The sequence below is a fragment of the Dipodomys ordii genome, unplaced genomic scaffold, assembly GCF_000151885.1.
Source record: "Dipodomys ordii isolate 6190 unplaced genomic scaffold, Dord_2.0 Scaffold66, whole genome shotgun sequence".
NCBI lineage: Eukaryota > Metazoa > Chordata > Mammalia > Rodentia > Heteromyidae > Dipodomys > Dipodomys ordii.
Window position 1 is genome coordinate 5,526,103 of NW_012267282.1, and position 18,884 is coordinate 5,544,986.

General features: G+C 44.4%; 1 protein-coding gene across 2 annotated transcripts in view; it reads right to left on the reverse strand.

The window, feature by feature from the left end:
* Hectd4 (HECT domain containing E3 ubiquitin protein ligase 4) overlaps positions 1-18,884 on the reverse strand; it is a 101,513-nt gene that overhangs the window by 75,747 nt on the left and 6,882 nt on the right. For both annotated transcript variants that reach the window (XM_013023120.1, XM_013023118.1), the window contains exons 4-11: positions 16,347-16,455; positions 15,414-15,552; positions 13,261-13,431; positions 7,571-7,763; positions 6,670-6,828; positions 2,541-2,654; positions 1,493-1,633; positions 227-459 (exon numbers count right to left, since the gene is read on the reverse strand). In XM_013023120.1, the coding sequence (XP_012878574.1) occupies positions 227-459; positions 1,493-1,633; positions 2,541-2,654; positions 6,670-6,828; positions 7,571-7,763; positions 13,261-13,431; positions 15,414-15,552; positions 16,347-16,455 (1,259 nt within the window). The remainder of the gene's footprint in view (positions 1-226; positions 460-1,492; positions 1,634-2,540; positions 2,655-6,669; positions 6,829-7,570; positions 7,764-13,260; positions 13,432-15,413; positions 15,553-16,346; positions 16,456-18,884) is intronic.

Sequence of the window (18,884 nt, forward strand, 5' to 3'; positions counted from 1 at the left end):
AGTATAATTATAGCATATATTTTACATACATTACCAGCAATAAGCTATGTACAGCAAGACTCCATTAACTGCAGTGAAACATCATCATTCTAATCAGAGGACTAGAAGAGGTGAAGATAGAAAAGCAGAGATGCTACTGAAGGTGTGATCTCGGGTAGAAATCAGCTGGCTGAATGCAAGGGTTGTGTTCTTTTTAGTCTAGCATACTTCAGAACAGTCCATTTACCTGAAAGACAACGAGGATGCAGCGTATGATGCAGGTGTCTCCGTTGACCATGGCCTTCTCCATGATGTCACAAATGCTGCTTAGATGGTGCGCTTCGATGGGATGCTGCTTGCCCAGGACACTTGTGATGGGAAGGTTGGGGTTGGTGGCCAAAAGATTGAGCTGGTGGATACACATTGCACCAACGTGGTGCAACAATTGGTTGATAACCTCATTCGTGGTGATGGCTTCTTCTGGAAGATGAAGAGAAAGCGTGAGCAAACACCACTGGTGGTTCTCCGAGGTACAGACTCCCCCAACTTTCATCACTGCTGCTGGAGAAGCCAGAGTGTGAGGTGAAAACACTTGGGATTTCTATTTAGTTACCACTTATTGGGCCCACTCTCTACGCTGGATGATGGCTCATGTTGGACATGCATTACCTTACAACATGGTTATAAACTTAAACTACTGAGGCCCTTTTTGCAGGCTGGTAAGCCACAAGTAGAGAGGGTTAAGGAAGTCACCCTAGGTTACACAACTCCAAAGTGATGGAGCATCTCAGCCCATGCTGGAAACAAGACTCGTAAAATATGTCCTTCTTCCTCAGGTGCCCTACTGTAGAACCACCTGCCTATAAAAAGCTCATCCTCAGTACTCAATGCTTCTATGAAACATCTACAACTAAACCTGTGGGTATCCACAAGCATCCCCTTATATAAATGGTTTGAAAAATGGCTTATGGATGTGGGCTCAAGTGGTTGATTGCCTGTCTAGCAAGCCTAAGACTGAATTTAAACCCCAGTAACACAATGATGGAAAGAACAAAGGGAGGGAGGGAAAGGAGGAAGAAAAGTCTTTAGGCCACATCAGAACCTCTGTTGACTTATACACTTTTCTACTTAATCTATTAACCAATCTCTTCAGGTTAAAGTAAGATTTTGGGGGCTGGGAAGGTGGCTCAGTGGTAGAGCATTTGCTTTGCATGCATGAGGCCCTGGGTTCGATTCCTCAGCACCACGTAAGCAAAAAGAAAAAAGCCGGAAGTGGTGCTATGACTCAAGTGATAGAGCACTAGCCTTGAGCTGAAGAGCTGAGGGACAGCGCCCAGGCCCAGAGTTCAGGCCCCATGACCGGACCACCCCCACACACAAAAAAAAAAAAAAAAGAAAAAGAAAAGAAAGATTTTGGGTTTCTAAGTTCAAAGAAAGAAGGCTGTTGGTACAAGTCCCACACATGGTGCTCTGTAGGTTGCCAGATTAACAGAAGACCAAGAGAGCACCTGACCTTTGGGCTCTGTGATAACGTGGCTGACGCCCAGTCTCTGGCACACGTAGTGGAAGGCCTGGTTCCCGGGGTTGCACCACTGATCAATGTAGTCATTCGAGCACGTCCACAGCATGTTGTTCACTGTGTCATAACAGGCACCTGTATAGAGCAGAAGGGTGAACATTCATTCCCTCTAACGCTAACAACCACACCCAACCTGCAGATTGACTCTGTCAAGCACTAGACTGGGACCCAGCAAGAAGCCAGGATTTAGCTGGCTGTGGTAATCCCAGCACCCAGGCAGCCTGGGCCACACAGTGAGATCTGTCTCAAAAACAAAGGGTGAAGCCAGGATTGTACTTTTAATTTTTTTCCATTTCTGGGACTTTATTTCAATACATATTATTTTGTAGGATCAGAGACACATAGGCATTGCACCTTTGTGTTCTTCCCTTAAGGGAATCCTCCTTTGGTCTCACTGTATGTAAATGTCTAGAGTCTTGTATAATTGATCACGTCCTGATGTATTTTCGATCTAGATTCTGGATATAAGAGAAAACACGCACTGTTTGTAGGATTTTATCTTTTAAATTTAATTAACTCCCAGGTGAAAAGAAATTATCTTATAAAAAATGATCAGTTCTTAATTGTGATCGGCTTCCAAAAAAAATTTAAGTGGCTTACTAGGTAATAACAGGACCCACAAACATAAACAAGAAACAAAACCTGGATATAAGCTTTCTAGTAGCTAGCATAAAGGTAAAATCCACTATACAGCAACATGTTCACTTTCTAAAAATCACAGGAATCAAGTTTTTTGAGGGCACAGACTTTTGAGAAGAATGTTATAAGCATCACCATACAACTTAATGGACAGGATCTCAATGATCCTTAATTAGGTGAAGAATTTTATGCATAACAATTTCTTATACTGATTCCTCAAATTAAAGAGCAGTTTTTTTGGTTTTTGTTTTTTAACTTTTTCATTTCAAGGAATTGGGAAAATATTTCAAGAGAAATTGCTAACACCTTGGCTTTCAGAAGGAAATGTGCGTTCATTTCTTACCCAAGCCAGGTACAAGAGCACCACGTCCCAGTGAGCTTCCAGCAGCATCTATGAGATCCGCACGGCTTGTGAACTGACCATCCGAAATATTATACACCAGGCTGGAGGCGAGGACTTTGGAAACAAACGGTCAGGTGTTCAGTGAGCCAACAGACTACTTTTAGGCTCTTAACAAGACATTTATGAAAAACACCCCCTTTGGTTGTCCATTGGTTGTAACAATGAGACAGAAACTATACACACAAGACCACTGAAAGCCTAAGTCAAACCCTAAACTATACTCTTCCCTATCTTTCCCATTCCATTTTATCCATCTATCCATTCATATATTTTTGTGGTACTGGACGTGAAAATCAGGGCCCTGTGTATCCAGGCAAGCGCTCACCACTGACCTGTGTCCCCAGCCGTAGCAGCTTCTGCGGTTCCAGCAGCACACCAAAAGAATGATGGTCCCCAGTCTTCCTCCTCATTGAGCTTACTATACATACATGCCTTCTCTACTCAGCCACTTACATGAATACTTCTAGGCGGCCTCCTTCCTGTATGCTACCCACGGTCCTTCCTCCCTCTGCCCCTGCAGCATATCCATGTGCTCCCAGAGCCACCAGCAATGACACAGCGAGACTAGCTCCGTCCCCATTTCCACATTTTCAACTAGATGAGAAGCTCCTGAAGGCAAGCACCAGTTTTCCTTCTTACAGCAAGCAGCCTCTGCAGTGACCAATGTGGAACGTGGGCACATTATTATATTATTGTTGTTGTTGTTGTTATTATTATTACCAGCCCTGGAGCTTGAACTCAGGGCCTGGGCACTGTCCCTGAGCTTCTTTTGCTCAAGGCCACTTGAACACCACTTCAGGTTTTTTCCGTGTATGTGGTACTGAGGAATCGAACCCGGGGCTTCAAGCATGCTAGGCAAGCACTTTACCACTAAGCCACATTCCCAGCCCCAGAGGATATTTAAGCATTTACTGACTTGTCAGGCCAAAATACAATTAATGGAGTATACATCGTCATGAAAAGAATGACACCATGCAAAGGAGAATACTCTTAGGGGACAAACATGAAGATACAACATGCCTCTGATCACATAAAATAGTTATCAAAATGAACTTCAGGAAATGGAACAACAACAACAACAAAAAGAACGATACCATGAAGACCTGCTTTACTCAAATAAAGCCAACTTCAAATGAGTAAAAAAAGCAACACCAAGGAGACTAAAAAGTGTTTAATAAGTCTAATGATCAGTAACTCAAAAACAAACTAAACATTTGGATAGATATTCCTCCAAAACAAAGACACTCAACACATGAAAGTATGCCCAGTGTTATTAGTCATTGGACAAACACAAAACAAAGCTACAACCAGGTCCTTTCTTATGACCATTAGGATAGGTGCAACAAAACCAAAAGGAAAATCACAAAGATGGCCGGAAGTGGAGAAATCCAGGCCATTTCACTTTGCCAATGAGAACAGAAAGAAGCAGCCACTTTAGAAAACAATGTGGCGGCTCCTTCAAAGAATGAGCACTGTCACACAGTTACCAGAGGACCCGGTAATTCCACCCTGTGCACATAGGCAGGAGAAGTGAAAACCTGCCTCCGCAGCCACAGCAACATCACTCAAAACAGCCAGAAGAAGAATCAACTCAAGTGTTCAACAAGCGATGATCCCATACAACAGAATCTAATTCCAACTTAAAAAGGAATGAAGCTCACTATTGCTACTGGAGGAAACAATGCTAAGGGGGAAAAAGCCAGACACACAGACACACACAGACACACACACACACAGACACACAGACACAGACACACACACAGACACACAGACACACACACAGACACACAGACACACAGACACACAGACACAGACACAGACACAGACACAGACACAGACACACACACAGACACACAGACACACAGACACACAGACACACACACACACACACACACACACACACACACACACACACACAGACACAGACACAGACACACACACAGACACACACACAGACACACAGACACACAGACACACACACACACACACACACACACACACACACACACACACACACACACACACACACACTGCTAATTGCATTTGTATGGAAGTCCAGAACAAGAAAATCCAGAAGCAGAAAAAGATAAATGGATGATGCTGGGTACTCATGACTCATGCCTATAATTCTAGCTACTTAGGAGGCTGACATTTGAGGATCATGGTTTGAAGCCAGCCCAGGCAGGAAAGTCTGTGAAACACTTATCTCCAATTACCTACCAGAAAACCAGAAATGGCACTGTGGTTCGAAGTGGTAGAGTGCTAGCCTTGAGCAAAAGAGCTCAGGGACAGTTCCCAACCCTGAGTTTAAGCTCCACAACACACCAAAAAAAAAAAAGATAGGTGAATGCCAGGGATTCAGTGGTGGGGTGAATGACCACTAAGGAGTGTAGGGCCTCATTTTGGAGGTGATATACAGACAGTGGTGAGGGATGTAAGCCTCAAATTTGTGAACATATTTAAATCCACTGAACTATACGTTTTAAAAGGATTAATTCTGTATGTAAGCTAGATCTCAGTAAAGCTATTAATAATACTTAAAGAAAAATAAAAAAGCTAGTGGTAAATTTGCATGAGTTACTCTACCTTAGAGACTTAAGGGGATATGGATATGAACTGATAGCAGAAAAAAAAGCATTGAGATAAAGTCCAACCAACTTGATTGGAAAGGCAGAGAGAATGTGAGGCCGGTCAGGAACAGCAGAGGTTTGAGCATATGCAGCAAGCTGAGACAGCCGACACTGGCTGTACTGATGCTGACACTGCCTCAACTGCTGAGGTCAAATTTATCTAAGGCTTTGGTGAGGGCAAGAAATACTTTTCTAAAATCTAAATGTGAAATAAAACCCTTTCAAGGAATTACTGCTAGAAAAATTATTTTAAGAGGACATTATGAAATACTGGGAAATACAATGAAGTAAACTAACTCTAGAACGTTTTAATATCATGTGCCTAAAAAAGTTTCAAGAAAAAATAAAGGTTTAATGATGTCCCTAAAGTTAAAAAGGAATAAAATGATAGTTCCAAAAGACTGTATATTTTATTTCATTTAATTATTTGGCTACTGTGAAGCCAAAATTATGCTGATTTAGTGATGTTAGTGTGTCCCCTCTTCCATAAAAATCATTATCAATATATTACATTTAGAAAACATTAATAAATTTTACATGTATTACTTCCTTCCCATGTTGTTGTTTTATACTTTGCATAGTTTTTGTTTTTTGTTGTTTTTGGGGGCCTGAACTCTGGGCCTGGGCACTGTCCCTCAGCTCTTTAGCTCAAGGCAAGCACTTTACCACTTGAGCCACCGTGCCACCTCCAGCTTTTTCTGCTTAATGTGGTACTGAGGAATCAAACTCAGGGACTCATGCATGCAAGGCAAGCATTCTATCACTGAGCCACCTTCCTAGCCCCCACTTTGTATAGTTTTTTATATATTTATTTAATAGTTTCACAATTTTATCAGTCAGCAGAACTCTTTCCATATCACCAGTAAATACATTATTTCTTTCTTTACTAAAACTTCACTAAGCTGATTACTATTTCTAGTAATCTTATAGAGTGGCAGTTTATAATATTATGCCATCTATAAAAATTGTATTTTGGGCTGGGGGATGGAGTTTTTGTTTTTGTTCTTTTGTCGGTCATGGGGCCTGAACTTCTGGGCCTGAGCGCTGTCCCTCAGCTCTTCAGATCAAGGCTAGCACCCTATCACTTGAGCCAAAGCGCCACTTCCAGCCTTTTCGGCTTATGTGGTACTGAGGAATCGAACCCAGCGCCTCATGCATGCAAGGCAAGCACTCTACCACTGAGCCACCTTCCCAGCCCCTGGGGGATGCAGCTTGAGTGTAGAGCATTTGCCTAGCAGCACAGGTCCTGGTTCAATCCCTAGCACCAAAAATCAAAAATAAAAGTAGCTCCCAGGCTATAACAACATTATAATTATTATTTTAGGTTGCTATCAGAGAACTATCCCAAACAACTATTTAGCAGAGTAAGTTTAAAATAATAAATAGGGAAGTCTTAAGTTTCAGGTAAATTAGGAAAAGTACAACTAAAATGCACTTACTTTTTAAAGATGACAAACCGCTTGTTCCACCAAAAAGAGAGCGTGTGGCAGAGCTGCCTGATCCTCCTGGAGGTGGCACCAGCATCACCAAGTATGTGCCACAGGTGTAGATGGGTGTCTTCCGCAGCATCTTCAGAGGTAGCCCACAGCTAGTATTTGCTGGAGAAAAAAATGAAAATGCTAAGTGAAAATATCAGAAAGACTAGTGTATCATAAAGGAGACCCAAACTTAAAACAGGTATCCCCAGATTAGACACAGGCAGAGTGGATCATGCCTCTCATCCTAGCGATCAATGGAGAAGGTTGAGATTAGGAGGATCATAATTTGAGGCCAACCCAGGGGAAAAGTTCATGAGGATCCTTCTCAACCAACAGCTGGGTGTGGTAGCATGTGCTTGTCATTCCAGCTACGTGGGAATGTAAGATCTGAGGACTGCGGCTCAAAGCCAGGCGGAAAAATCAATGAGACTCTTATCTCCAATTAACCATCAAAAAGCTGGAAGAAGAGTGCTAGCCCTAAGCAAAAAAGCTCAAAGACAGCACCTAGGCCCCAAATTTAAGCACCAGAAGCAATGCACACACAAACACAAAGCAGCTGAGCCAAACACCAGTGGCTCATACATATAATCATCACTATTCAGGGGGCTGAGATCCGAGGATCATTGTTCAAAACCAGCCTGGCCAGGAAAGTCTGTGAGACTCTTATCTCCACGTAAGCACCAAAAGAGACTGGAAGTAGAGCTGTGGCCCAAGTGATAAAGCATTAGCTTTAAGCTCAGGGACAGATTCTGATATCAAGCTCCAGGACAAGCATAACCACCCCCCCACACTCCCACCCCCAAAAAAGTAGCTGAACATGAGCATCCAAGGAAGCTGTCCTGGGGTGCACATGGCATCATACCCGCTTGGTCCTCCTTCAGTGTGTTAGAGATGGTGGAGCCAGTCAGGGCCGCAAGCGTTGCCGATGGGGAGGCTCTGTACCGAGACAGCCTGCTCAGAAGCATCTCATTAATGCTCTTGGCAGACTCGCCCTCTTTCCTCATGAGGATCGTGCGTTCCTGAAGCGGGTTGGCTACAAGTACCCCATTTTCAACCTAAGATTTAAAGTGCAAGAGCTTCTGAAGTGATACCTGTTTCCAATTAGGTGGCAAATTTCTACTTGAGAATATTACTGTGACCTGGTTGCTTAACATTTCTAAAATTGCACCTGAGTGGGCATAGCCCTCAAAACTTCCATGCTCTATAGGTGACTACAGGCTACACTGTTTGAGATCTGTCATTTGTCACAACAGCCCAGATTATTCTGAATGTAATCAGCTGGATTTAATAGGCTCTCTGAAAAGTAGTTGATTAAAATTCCTTAGACTGCATTTCACAGTCAGAACTCACTAATCGTGGCCTCTGACAGTTACCAGGAAGACAGAGGAAAACAAATCAATCAGGCTTTGAGTTACTGTGAGGACAACTGTGAGATTGATGTCTTCTTGAACTATAATTGGTGGCTAAAATCCAAACTCTCGATGAACAGTAGTTAATATTCACTCCAGCTGCTTGGACACTGGCAGGCTAATACTGGAGCAAGGCAGACCTGGCTAAAAGTGCACGCCAACCTCAAGTGCACCCTGCTCAGGCCTGGTAGCCATCTCATTTGTCACCGGAGCCTTTCCCATCTCTGGAGTGGCGCTGCCAGTGTGGGGCCTGCCCTTAGCACCCTACCTTCCTCTCCTTGTTCTTGTTCTTCTTCCATTGCTATCCTTACTGCCTAAAAACATGCAGACCGTGTCCTATAGCTTTTCCCTCTCATTCCTCCAACTCTAGGATCTTTAAATCCACTCTCATACTTGCCCTTCTTGCTTTCCCAGGAAGAAGCATCTTGGGGCTGGAAAGGTGGCTCAGTGGTAGGGCGCTTGCCTTGCATGCCTGAGGCCCTGGGTTCGATTCCTCAGCACCACATAAGCAAAAAGAAAAAAGCCAGAAGTGGCGCTGTGGCTCAAGCGGTAGAGCGCTAGCTCTTGAGCTGAAGAGCTGAGGGACAGCGCCCAGGCCCAGCGTTCAGGCCCCATGACCGGACCGAAAAAAAAAAAAAGGAAAAAGCATCTTGCCTCACATAATTTAAGGCTAATTTTCCTCTTCCACCTTAAGTCCTAGGCTTGCTTCTGTCCCTTCCTCCTGATCAACATTTCTCCTACATCAACTTTCTTCTCTGTGTTCAGATTTCACACACCTGTGCATCTTAGCAAATCCTCTGTGTCTATGAGCATACCTCCCTTTCCCCACTTCCACTGTCAAATGTCCCAGCTCTATTGCAAGTGCCTCATAGGCTGAAGTTCTGTCATTTGAACAGGTCCTAGAAACTCATCGTGCTGGGAAGGCAGGCACAATTGGCCTATTGAGGCGCATGGAGACAAGAGGGAATGAGAGTCCGGTGAGGTGGGATCCTCTGTAAAGCCCACAGAAAGTGAGTCCCAAAGGAAATGCTGGTAGCAGACAAGAGGCCAGAGAAAGCACCGGCAGGAACAAACCTAAAGGGCTGTCCGCACATTGCCAGATGGCAGCAGAAAAGAGATCTATGAGAGAGAAAATGTTGCTTCTTCCCATCTTGTCTGGCCTCTCAGTCCCACTCCCAAGTGAGCAGCTACTCACTACTGAACCAGAGAAACCCAAACGCTTTCCTTGACTTCCTCGCAGGGTGGACCATGACTGGCAACCTTCTTGAGATTCACGTTCCTGCATCTCAGCCTCAGCCACAGTGACAGACCACACTCCTGATTAGTTTCTTTCACATATTCAGGGTGCTAGAGGGTGGAGCAGCTCAGTCCCTGCCCTCCCTCCTCTCCCATTTCCTCGCTGGTCCCACATCTCCAGTGAACTCTACCTCTTGGGGCCCAAGACCTCCATCTGGGACTCTGCCCAGATCTTCCTTCATGCCTCAGGCAGAATGCCACCTACTCAAAGAGGCCTTACTTGATGACCAAGCTCGAAAAGCACTTCCCCCCCTCCCCAGAGCATAGCACGTAGCACTCTGAAATGACTCTGCTCATTAATTCCCTACTGGCTTGCCCTTCCATTGTCCCTTCTCCCAACTGAATGCCAGCTGTCTGAGAGCAGGGTGCCTGCCAGATTCCCCTGGGATGGCCACACTCGGGAGGTGGTAGGTGGGTGAACACATGATGCCTTACTGGACACACAGATCCAATGTCCACCTCTGTAACAACTCCCAGGCTTGACCCACAGATCCACGCTTGCTGCTGAGACCTGGCCCCACTATCTCAGCACCCACAACTGCTCCATTGGCATTTCTACTCCAACAGCCTGTCTCCTACAAACCCACTCCCCCCCCCTCTTTTTGGTGGCACTGAGGTTTGAACTCAGGGCCCTGCGCTTGCTAAGTGTGCTACGACTTGGGATCCACCTTCCCAGATCTCCTTCTTTTGGCATTGTTTTACCCTCACTCTCCTACTAACTAACCTTTGGTAGTCATACATCTATTTATGTTGCACAATTCTAAATATAACCCTTCAAAAGTATCCAAGATAAAAATCAATCTCTTTAAGCCTGACAGTACTGATCTGGCCCGATGAGAAAGTCAATGGATAGCTTAAAAAACAAATTATACCAGGCACTGGTGGGTTATGCCTGTAATCCTAGCTACGCAAGAGGCTGAGATCTGAGGATTGAGGTTCGAAGCCAGCTTGGGCAGAAAAGTCCCTATGAAGCTCTTATCTCCAATTAATCACAGAAAAAGACAAAAGTGGTGCTGTGGCTCAAGTGGTAGAGTGCTAGCTTTGAGCAAAAGAAGCCCTGGAACAGTGAGTGCCCAGGCCCTGAGTTCAAACCCCAGGACTGACCCAAAAAAAAAAAATCACAAACACATCCCCTACCTGTTAACTCTGCAGTGACTTCACATGGGTTACACCAAAAGCCACACTCCTGCCCCAGTTCTCTCCCTGGCCTTGGCCTCCCCTCCAATGCAACTCCATGCTGCCTCCTAGCTCTAGGTCCCACTTTTTTTTTGTCAGTCGTGGGGCCTGAACTCTGGGCCTGGGCGCTGTCCCTCACCTCTTCAGCTCAAGGCTAGCGTTCTGCCACTTGAGCCACAGCGCCACTTCCAGTTAATGTTAAATCTTAGGGAGGAGAGACCCAGATAGCCATTATGCTACTGCCCATATCTTTAGGAAGCAACACTGAGAAGATAAAATAGCAGCACTAAAACTGTCCATCTAACTGGCTAAAAACACTTTATGCTGGGGAATGGGGGCACGGACTGTGAGACTAAAATGGAAGCCTCATGTAAAAGTGGTCTGCTAAGGCAGAGAATTCAGAAGAGTCACAAGTCAGAATGTTCCGCAGCAGGCATTGGCCACTGTATCATCCTCAAGCCCCCATGGCTGCTTAGCAAGCGAGAACCGTGAGGCTCAGAAAGGCTTGAGGAGTGCCCTTCCTCCCTGAAAACAGCTCCATGATGCCCAGGTTTAGCCTAGGTCACTGCAATATGGAGATCCAGCAGACGGGAGCCCTGGGGGCTGAGACAGCCCAGCCAAGCTCCCAGGAACCGAAATGGGAACAGGGAAGGTCAGACCACAATGGGTGATGTCTTCTCTTCTTTATACAAAGAAGAGTGCAGGAGTAGGTGGACCTGGAGGCCCATGCCCAGGCTCTGGCTGAGAGATCTCAGCCCACTCAGCCTGCTGAGATGCTGAAGGCCACTGAGGAGGATGAACAGCAAGTGCAAAAAGAAGGGTCCCGGAAACAAGCGGGTCCATGTGAGGGATATGGTGAGGCAGACAGGCTAAAAAGGAACCATAAGCAAGCAGAAAGCCAGGAAAAGCAGTGCCACTTACATCCAATCCTGCTAAAGGTCAAATGAAAAGAAGACTGAGTTGAGGAAGACTAATCTTTGCCAGGTTTAGGAGTACATGCCTGTAGTCCAAGAGCTCAAGAGACAGATACAGAACAACTTCAAGTTAGCTGGGCACCAGTGGCTCACATCTGTAATCCTAGCTACTCAGGAGGCTGATATCTGAGGATCACGGTTCAAAGCCAGCCTGGGCAGGAAAGGCCGTGAGACGCTTATCTCCACTAAAGCACTAGAAAACCAGAAGTGGTGCTGTGGCTCAGGCGGTAGAGCGCTCGCCTTGAGCTGAAGAGCACACGGACAGTGCCCAAACCCAGAGTTCAAGCCCCATGACCAACAACAACAACAAAAAAAGACTACAACCCTTTAGTTTCATCTACTGTTCCTAATATTTCTTTTCTTTTCTTTTTTTTTTTTGTCGGTCATGGGGCCTGAACTCTGGGCCTGGACGCTGTCCCTGAACTCTTCAGCTCAAAGCCAGCACTCTACGACTTGAGCCATAGCGCCACTTCCAGGTTTTTCTGCTTATGTGGTGCTGAGAAATCGAACCCAGGGTCTCATGCATGCAAGGCAAGCACTCTACCCCTGAGCCACCTTTCCAGCCCCTGTTCCTAATATTTCTATATTCAAATTTCAAATGATCTCCAAAAATATTTTTTTACAGTAGGCTTATTTGATTTGAACCCAAAAATGATTCCAAGGTCCCTCTCTAGTGTAGAGTAGGCCCTTTCCTCCCTGATGTTTGATTTCATGCTGTGGGCAGGGGCTATTTTAGGTATTCCATTTCCTCCAGGACATGTAGGAGCTTTTGATCTATAAGTATACTAGCAAAAATATGAGCTGGGCACCCAGGGTGCACACCTATAACCTAGCTACTCAGGAGGCTGAAATCTGAGGACTATGAGTAGCTATATGTGGCTAGTGGCTTCTGCAATAGACACTCTCCTTTTCTGAATTTGAAACACCCAGCCCATTTTTATTTCCCAATACATATTCATTCCTGCCACTGGATCTTTGCACTTTGGCTCAAGGCTAATGAGCCCAGTGCCACTTCAGGCTTTTTCTGAGAAGTGTACTGAATCTCATGGACTTTCCTGCCCAGACTGCCTGGCTTCGAACTGTGATTCTCAGACCTCAGCCTCCTGAGTAGCTAGGATTACAGGCATGAGCCACTGGCGCCCGGCTTCCTCAAAATCTTTATCTGCTACCACTTTTCCTTCACTGCCTTGAATGATCTTGTTCTAATTTGCTCACTTGTTTATGGTTATGATTATTTTATTTCTCCACGACCATCACCCCCATTCCTAGAGGCATAACTCAAGTTCCATTTGAACATAAGCATTATTCACCTTGGCAGTCACTGGAGGCCTCCACCTACATGGCACAAATGCCGTTTAAGCTTTGGGTTAATAATGCACATTAACTGTCACCTCTCAGGGACTCAATTCCACTTTGTGAGCTTTCTCACTACTGCAGGGTAGCCCCACACCAACACCCATTAACATTTCTCCTTCAATATCCCCTGTCAGCACACCCAGTACTGTTATCTCCTCTCTGGCCCAGATTCACTTTCTGAGATCCCAGCTCTATGTATGCCACTCAATGCTAACAATAATAAAAAGTCTTCAAAGACACTTGAGAGGAAACCCCACCATAAGGAAACAGGATCATTGGACACTGACGATAAGTGAGAGCGAATGGAAATGTTTCCTCAAAGATGAGAGTGGAACGCTTACCACAAGTTCAAAAATGTCCATGAAGACCGAGTGTCCCTTGGGAGTTTTCTCATTCAGACTGGCAGGGGACCAGATCCAGTAGAAGTAAGTGCCATCAGAAGAGAGGTGGACGGTGCTCATGGTGCTGCCGACAGGGAGGTGGTTGGGTGGCATGGGCACCATCTGACACACCTGGCCAGGAAAGGAGAGATGTCGTCCATTAGTGAGACTCAGACACCCTGATCATTGGTCATAAACTGTTTAGATATTATGTCCAAAATAAGGAATCACTGATCTTCCTGGGTCAAACAAAACTTATTTACCTCTAAGAAGAATATATAAAACTTACATGGCAAAAATACAAAAGCTCTGCTGGGAAGGTAGCTCAGTGGTAGAGTGCTTGCCTCACATGCATGAGGCCCTGGTTCGATTCCTCAGCACCACATAAGCAGAAAAAGCCAGAAGCCACGCTGTGTCTCAAATAGTAGAACGCTAGCCTTGAACTGAAGAGCTGAGGGACAGTGCCTAGGCCCAGAGTTCAGGTCCCATGACCAACAAAAAAATAAAAATTTTAAAAAATATAAAAACTCATAAAGTGGGTAGTGAAATAATTTGATTAGCCATGTATCAGATGAAAATATGGAGGGCTAGGAATGTGGCTTAGTGGTAGAATGTTTGCCTAGCATGCATGAAGTCCTGGATTTGATACCTCAGTACCACATAAACAGAAAAGGCCAGAAGTGGCACTGTGGCTCAAGTAGTAGAGTGCTAACCTTGAGCAAATGAAGCTCAGGGTCAGTGCCCAGGCCCTGAGTTCAGGCCCCAGGACAAAACTAAGATTAATTTCTGAGATTAAGGGAAAATATTTTTACTCAATACTTTGAATCTGCTACGCATGTATATTTTATCTAACATTTAAAATGAAATTTTAAATTGGGCATGGTGGTACACACTTATAATTCCAGCACTTGGGATGCTGAGGGAGGATGATTGTAAGTGGAAGGCCAGCATGGGCTAAATAGGCCCTGGCTCAAAACACGTACACATCCCCCACAATTCCACACATATACAACATACATGCTTAAAAAATTATATGTATATATACATATATATATGAGGGACTGGGAATAGGGCTTAGTGGTAGAGTGCTTGCCTGATGCATGAAGCTCTGGGTTTGATTCCTCAGTACCACATACACAGAAAAAGCCAGAAGTGGCACTGTGACTCAAGTGGTAGAGTGCTAGCCTAGAGCAAAAGAAGCTCAGAGGGGCTGGGAAGGTGGCTCAGTGGTAGAGCGCTTGCCTTGCATGCCTGAGGTCCTGGGTTCGATTCCTCAGCACCACATAAGCAAAAAGAAAACAGCCGGAAGTGGCGCTGTGGCTCAAGTGGTAGAGCGCTAGCTTTGAGCTGAAGAGCTGAGGGACAGCGCCCAGGCCCAGAGTTCAGGCCCCACAACCAGACTCAAAAAAAAAAAAAAAAGAAGCTCTGAGACAGTGTCCAGACCCTGAGCTAAAGCTCCAGGACTGGCAAAAAGAAAAAAAAAAAAAACTAAACTAAAAATATAAACAACAACAAAAACAAAGTGAAGTACCTTCTAGAATTTTTTTAGTAAAGGAATTTAAGACCATTAATTTTATTTCAAAGACAGGAACCATATCTTATACATTTTTATATCCCTGGCACCTAATGAAGAATCTCATTTGAAGTGATTTAGTAAATATGTGAGGATAAAAGAAAGAGCTAAAGATACTGAGAAAGAAAAGGCAGAGGAGAGGGCAAAGGAGAGATTCAGAAAAAAAAAAAAAGAAAGTCTATGGCAGATCCCAACTAAGCACACAAGGGGCTTACCACCCACCAAGTCCACTGGTACAAAAAGAAAAAAGAAATTAAAAAAAATAAAAGAAAAGAAGTAGAGTGTGTGCTCAGCATGCACAAGTTACCGGGCTGATCCCCAGTGCAAAAGCTAAAAAAGAAAACAAAAAGTTTGCTGTTGACCTTTGCAATCAGTCAGATCTGTGGGAGACCGGAAGTCATTGTAGAAAAATTGTAAACAATGAAAGAAGGTCACTCCAGGAGGCAACTATATCCACCGTATTACTACTATTTCTGGTGACATCAGGAGCGTTTGTCACTGCCTCCAAAATACCAAAGAGGACGCAGTGTCTTCTGTTTACCTGGAGGGTGTTCTGGTCAATGACCTGGAAAAGGGAATGAGGTTTGTTGTCGAAAGACACAGGCCGGTGGAGGAGACTGCCATTGCCGAAAGCCACCCATCCTGGCTCCAGCTCCTCGTTCCGGCAGTACACAAATCCTCTGGAAGCGAAAAAAACACAGGTAGGACCCTGACATCGGCAGGTAGCACAACCATGAGATATGACAGACAACTGGGACTAAATTTTTTTTAATGACCAACAAAGTAAAACAGGTGAAGAAGAGATTATGCAGGAACATATTACTGTAACTCCGGGACCAGCGGAGTATGGCAAATGTTAACTTTACACAAGGAGTTGGGAAAAGGAAAAGGCTGGGTAAAGCAATTCACAAAACATATTGAGCTAACTGCAATTTCTGTTGTTAAGAATTTATGGATCTGGGGGGGAGGGGAAAAACAAAGGAGGAGCCAACCATGCTTGATAAGAAATGTACTCATTACCTTGCTCATGTAACCCCTCTGTACAGTATTTTCACAATAAAAAAACATTTAAAAAAAGAAATGTACTCATCACCTTGTTCATATAACTGTAATCCCTCTGTACAGTATTTTCACAATGAAAAAACTTATTTAAAAAATAAAAAGAATTGGCCTAGGCACAGAGTTCAAGCCCCCCATGACCGACCAAAAAAAAATTAAATTGAAACATAATTTATGGATCTAGTAACTCAACCATAAACTTCAGACTTGGGGCAGGAATCAACACAAAGCTAAAAAGCATTCATAAAAAAAGATGGAGAAAGTGGCCATCAGAAAAGCCTGGAGTCCTTTGCATTGAGACCTGTTGCTGGTACTGGTGAATGGAGAATGGGGATACACCCCCACATCTTCTCAGAGATTGATGTAAGAGGAAAATGTTTCAACCAAATTATTCAGGAAGTTCCATGCAACTGACCTGAGAGTACCATGTAATCCAGACCCCAGTTTGCTTACTCCTCTTCCAACTGAGTTAGTGGTATACAAGTAAAGACCATCCGCAGTGAGACAGCGCCCCAAGTCAGCATCTGCAATCCATGTGCCACAGGTAAATTATATACACACTTCTTTAATGAAACCATAAACATGCTTTTTTGTTCCCTAATGAAAACGGCATTAAGAGGCAGAGTGAAAGATAATCTTTCATGTAAAAAAAAAAAAAGTGAAATGTGACTTTTAGGATGGCTTGAAACCCTCAAATCAAACGTTCAGAAAGCCTGTGGGCACAGGGACCAACAGCAGGTAGTTCCTGACACAGGCACTACCCGTTCAGCCTGCCAAATGCTTTTTCTTTCTTTTTTGAGAAACAAAGCTCTAAATCAAGTTTATACATTCTAAACTTGAACCTGAAATGACCAAGAAGCCACATCTCCACTACTGATTGCACAGCGAGGAAGGAACAAGTTCTTAGGGCCTTTTGTGTTTGGGTTTTTTTGTTGTTGTTGGTGGTGGTGGTCGTGGGGCTTGAACTCTGGGCCTGGGTGCTGTCCCTCAGCTCGTCAGCTCAAGGCAAGCGCTCTACTGCTTGAGCTACAATGCCACTTCTGGTTTTCTAGTGTTTTTTATTGGAGATAAGAGTCTCACAGACTTTCATGCCCGGGCTGGCTTTGAACCATGATCCTCAGATCTCAGCCTCCTGAATAGCTAGGATTACAGGCGTGAGCCACCAGCGCCCGGCTAATCTTAGGGCCTTTTGGAATGCTGGCCTGGTCATCTGCAGGACAAGATAAAGGCACTGTCCACAAAGAACAAATGGGATTGCCCTGAGGGTAATGGAACCTGTGGACCTACACCCAACCTCTGCCAGAAAGCTCCCATTCTCACATTCCAATTTTAGTTCTGGAGGGAATAGCAGGAAAGTTTCGTCAACCTTTCATGAGTGAATACAAGTAATAAAATTATTTTAGAAACTTAAAACAGCAATTATACTGTTAACTATATCTTCCCTGTACTAAAACATGATTTCTGTATTTGTTGTTGTTTTATTAGTTGGGGGGCTTGAACTCAGAGCCTGGGCTCTCTCCCTGAACTCTTTTGCTGAAGGCTAGTACTCTACCACTCTGAGCCACAGCACCACTTCACGTTTTCCGGTGGTTAATTCGAGACAAGAGTCTCACAGACTTTTTTCCCTGTCCAGGCTGGCTTTGGACCGGGATCCTCAGCTCTCAGCCTCCTGAGTAGTTAGGAGTACAGCTGCAAGCCACCAGCAGCCAGCCTAAAACACAATTTCTATATATGATAGTAAATGATTTACAAATCTTCAAGAATTCACCTTAGAGCTCATGGATAAAACTTTCAGCGCTTTCTATCAGTCTATTCCCTATATTTCAGGGGTATGGTCTGTCTGAAGCATGTCATATTAGTTGGAGGAAATTCAGTAGCACATCATGCAAATTAATACTGTGGCTGCTATTATCTTAAAAACTTGATCTACTAATCTGAGATAACCACTGAGTACCTACTGTTTACTAAAAAATATCATTTTAAAAAGGAATTTCAGCCGGGTGCTGATGGCTCATGCTTGTAATCCCAGCTACTCGAGACTGAGATCTAAGGATCGCAGTTCAAAGCCAACCTAGGCAGGAAAGTCCACAAGACTCTCATCGCCAACTAACTGCTTAAATAAAACCAGAAATAGAGATGTTGCTTAAGTGGTAGAGCAAAAACCTTGAGCACAAAAGCTCAAAGACAGTGTCCAGCCGGAGCCCTGAGTTCAAGCCCCAGGACTGGCACATACACACACACACAAAAAAGGAATTCACACTTCAAACACTTTTGTACATACTTATAAACTATATTTCTTATTTATTATATAGTGTGGTCTGACAGAATAGAAGTGAAGGGAAAAGAATAAACCAATGGGCAGAGGCTGAATGAGGACTGTACAGGGCTCATTGGAGTACTATAGTACTCTCCCAAATTCTGACAAGGATGAATACTTCCATGTGAAAGAATTAATCTAACTAGCAGGCTAAGGTGGTCCCTTGAGCCCCAGAGGTTGGGGCCAGCTTGGGCAAGATAACAAAAACCCATATAAAAAATTATTCTAGCCAGGCACCAGTGGCTCACGCCTATAATCCTAGCTACTCAGGAGGCTAGATCTGAGGATCACATTCAAAGCCAGCCTAGGCAGGAAATTCTGTGAGACTCTTATCTCCAATAAACCACTAGAAAACCAGAAGTGGTGCTGTGGCTCAAGTGGTAGGACATTAGCCTTGAGCAAAAGAGCTCAGGGAGAGCACCCAGGTCCTAAGTTCAAGCCCCACAACCACCACCACCAACAACAAAATTATTCTAAAAGTTAATATTATAAGAAAAACATCTTGGGGCTGGGAAGGTGGCTCAGTGGTAGAGCGCTTGCCTTGTATGCCTGAGGCCCTGGGTTCGATTCCTCAGCACCACATAAGCAAAAAGCCAGCAGTGGCACTGTGGCTCAAGTGGTAAAGTGCTAGCCTTG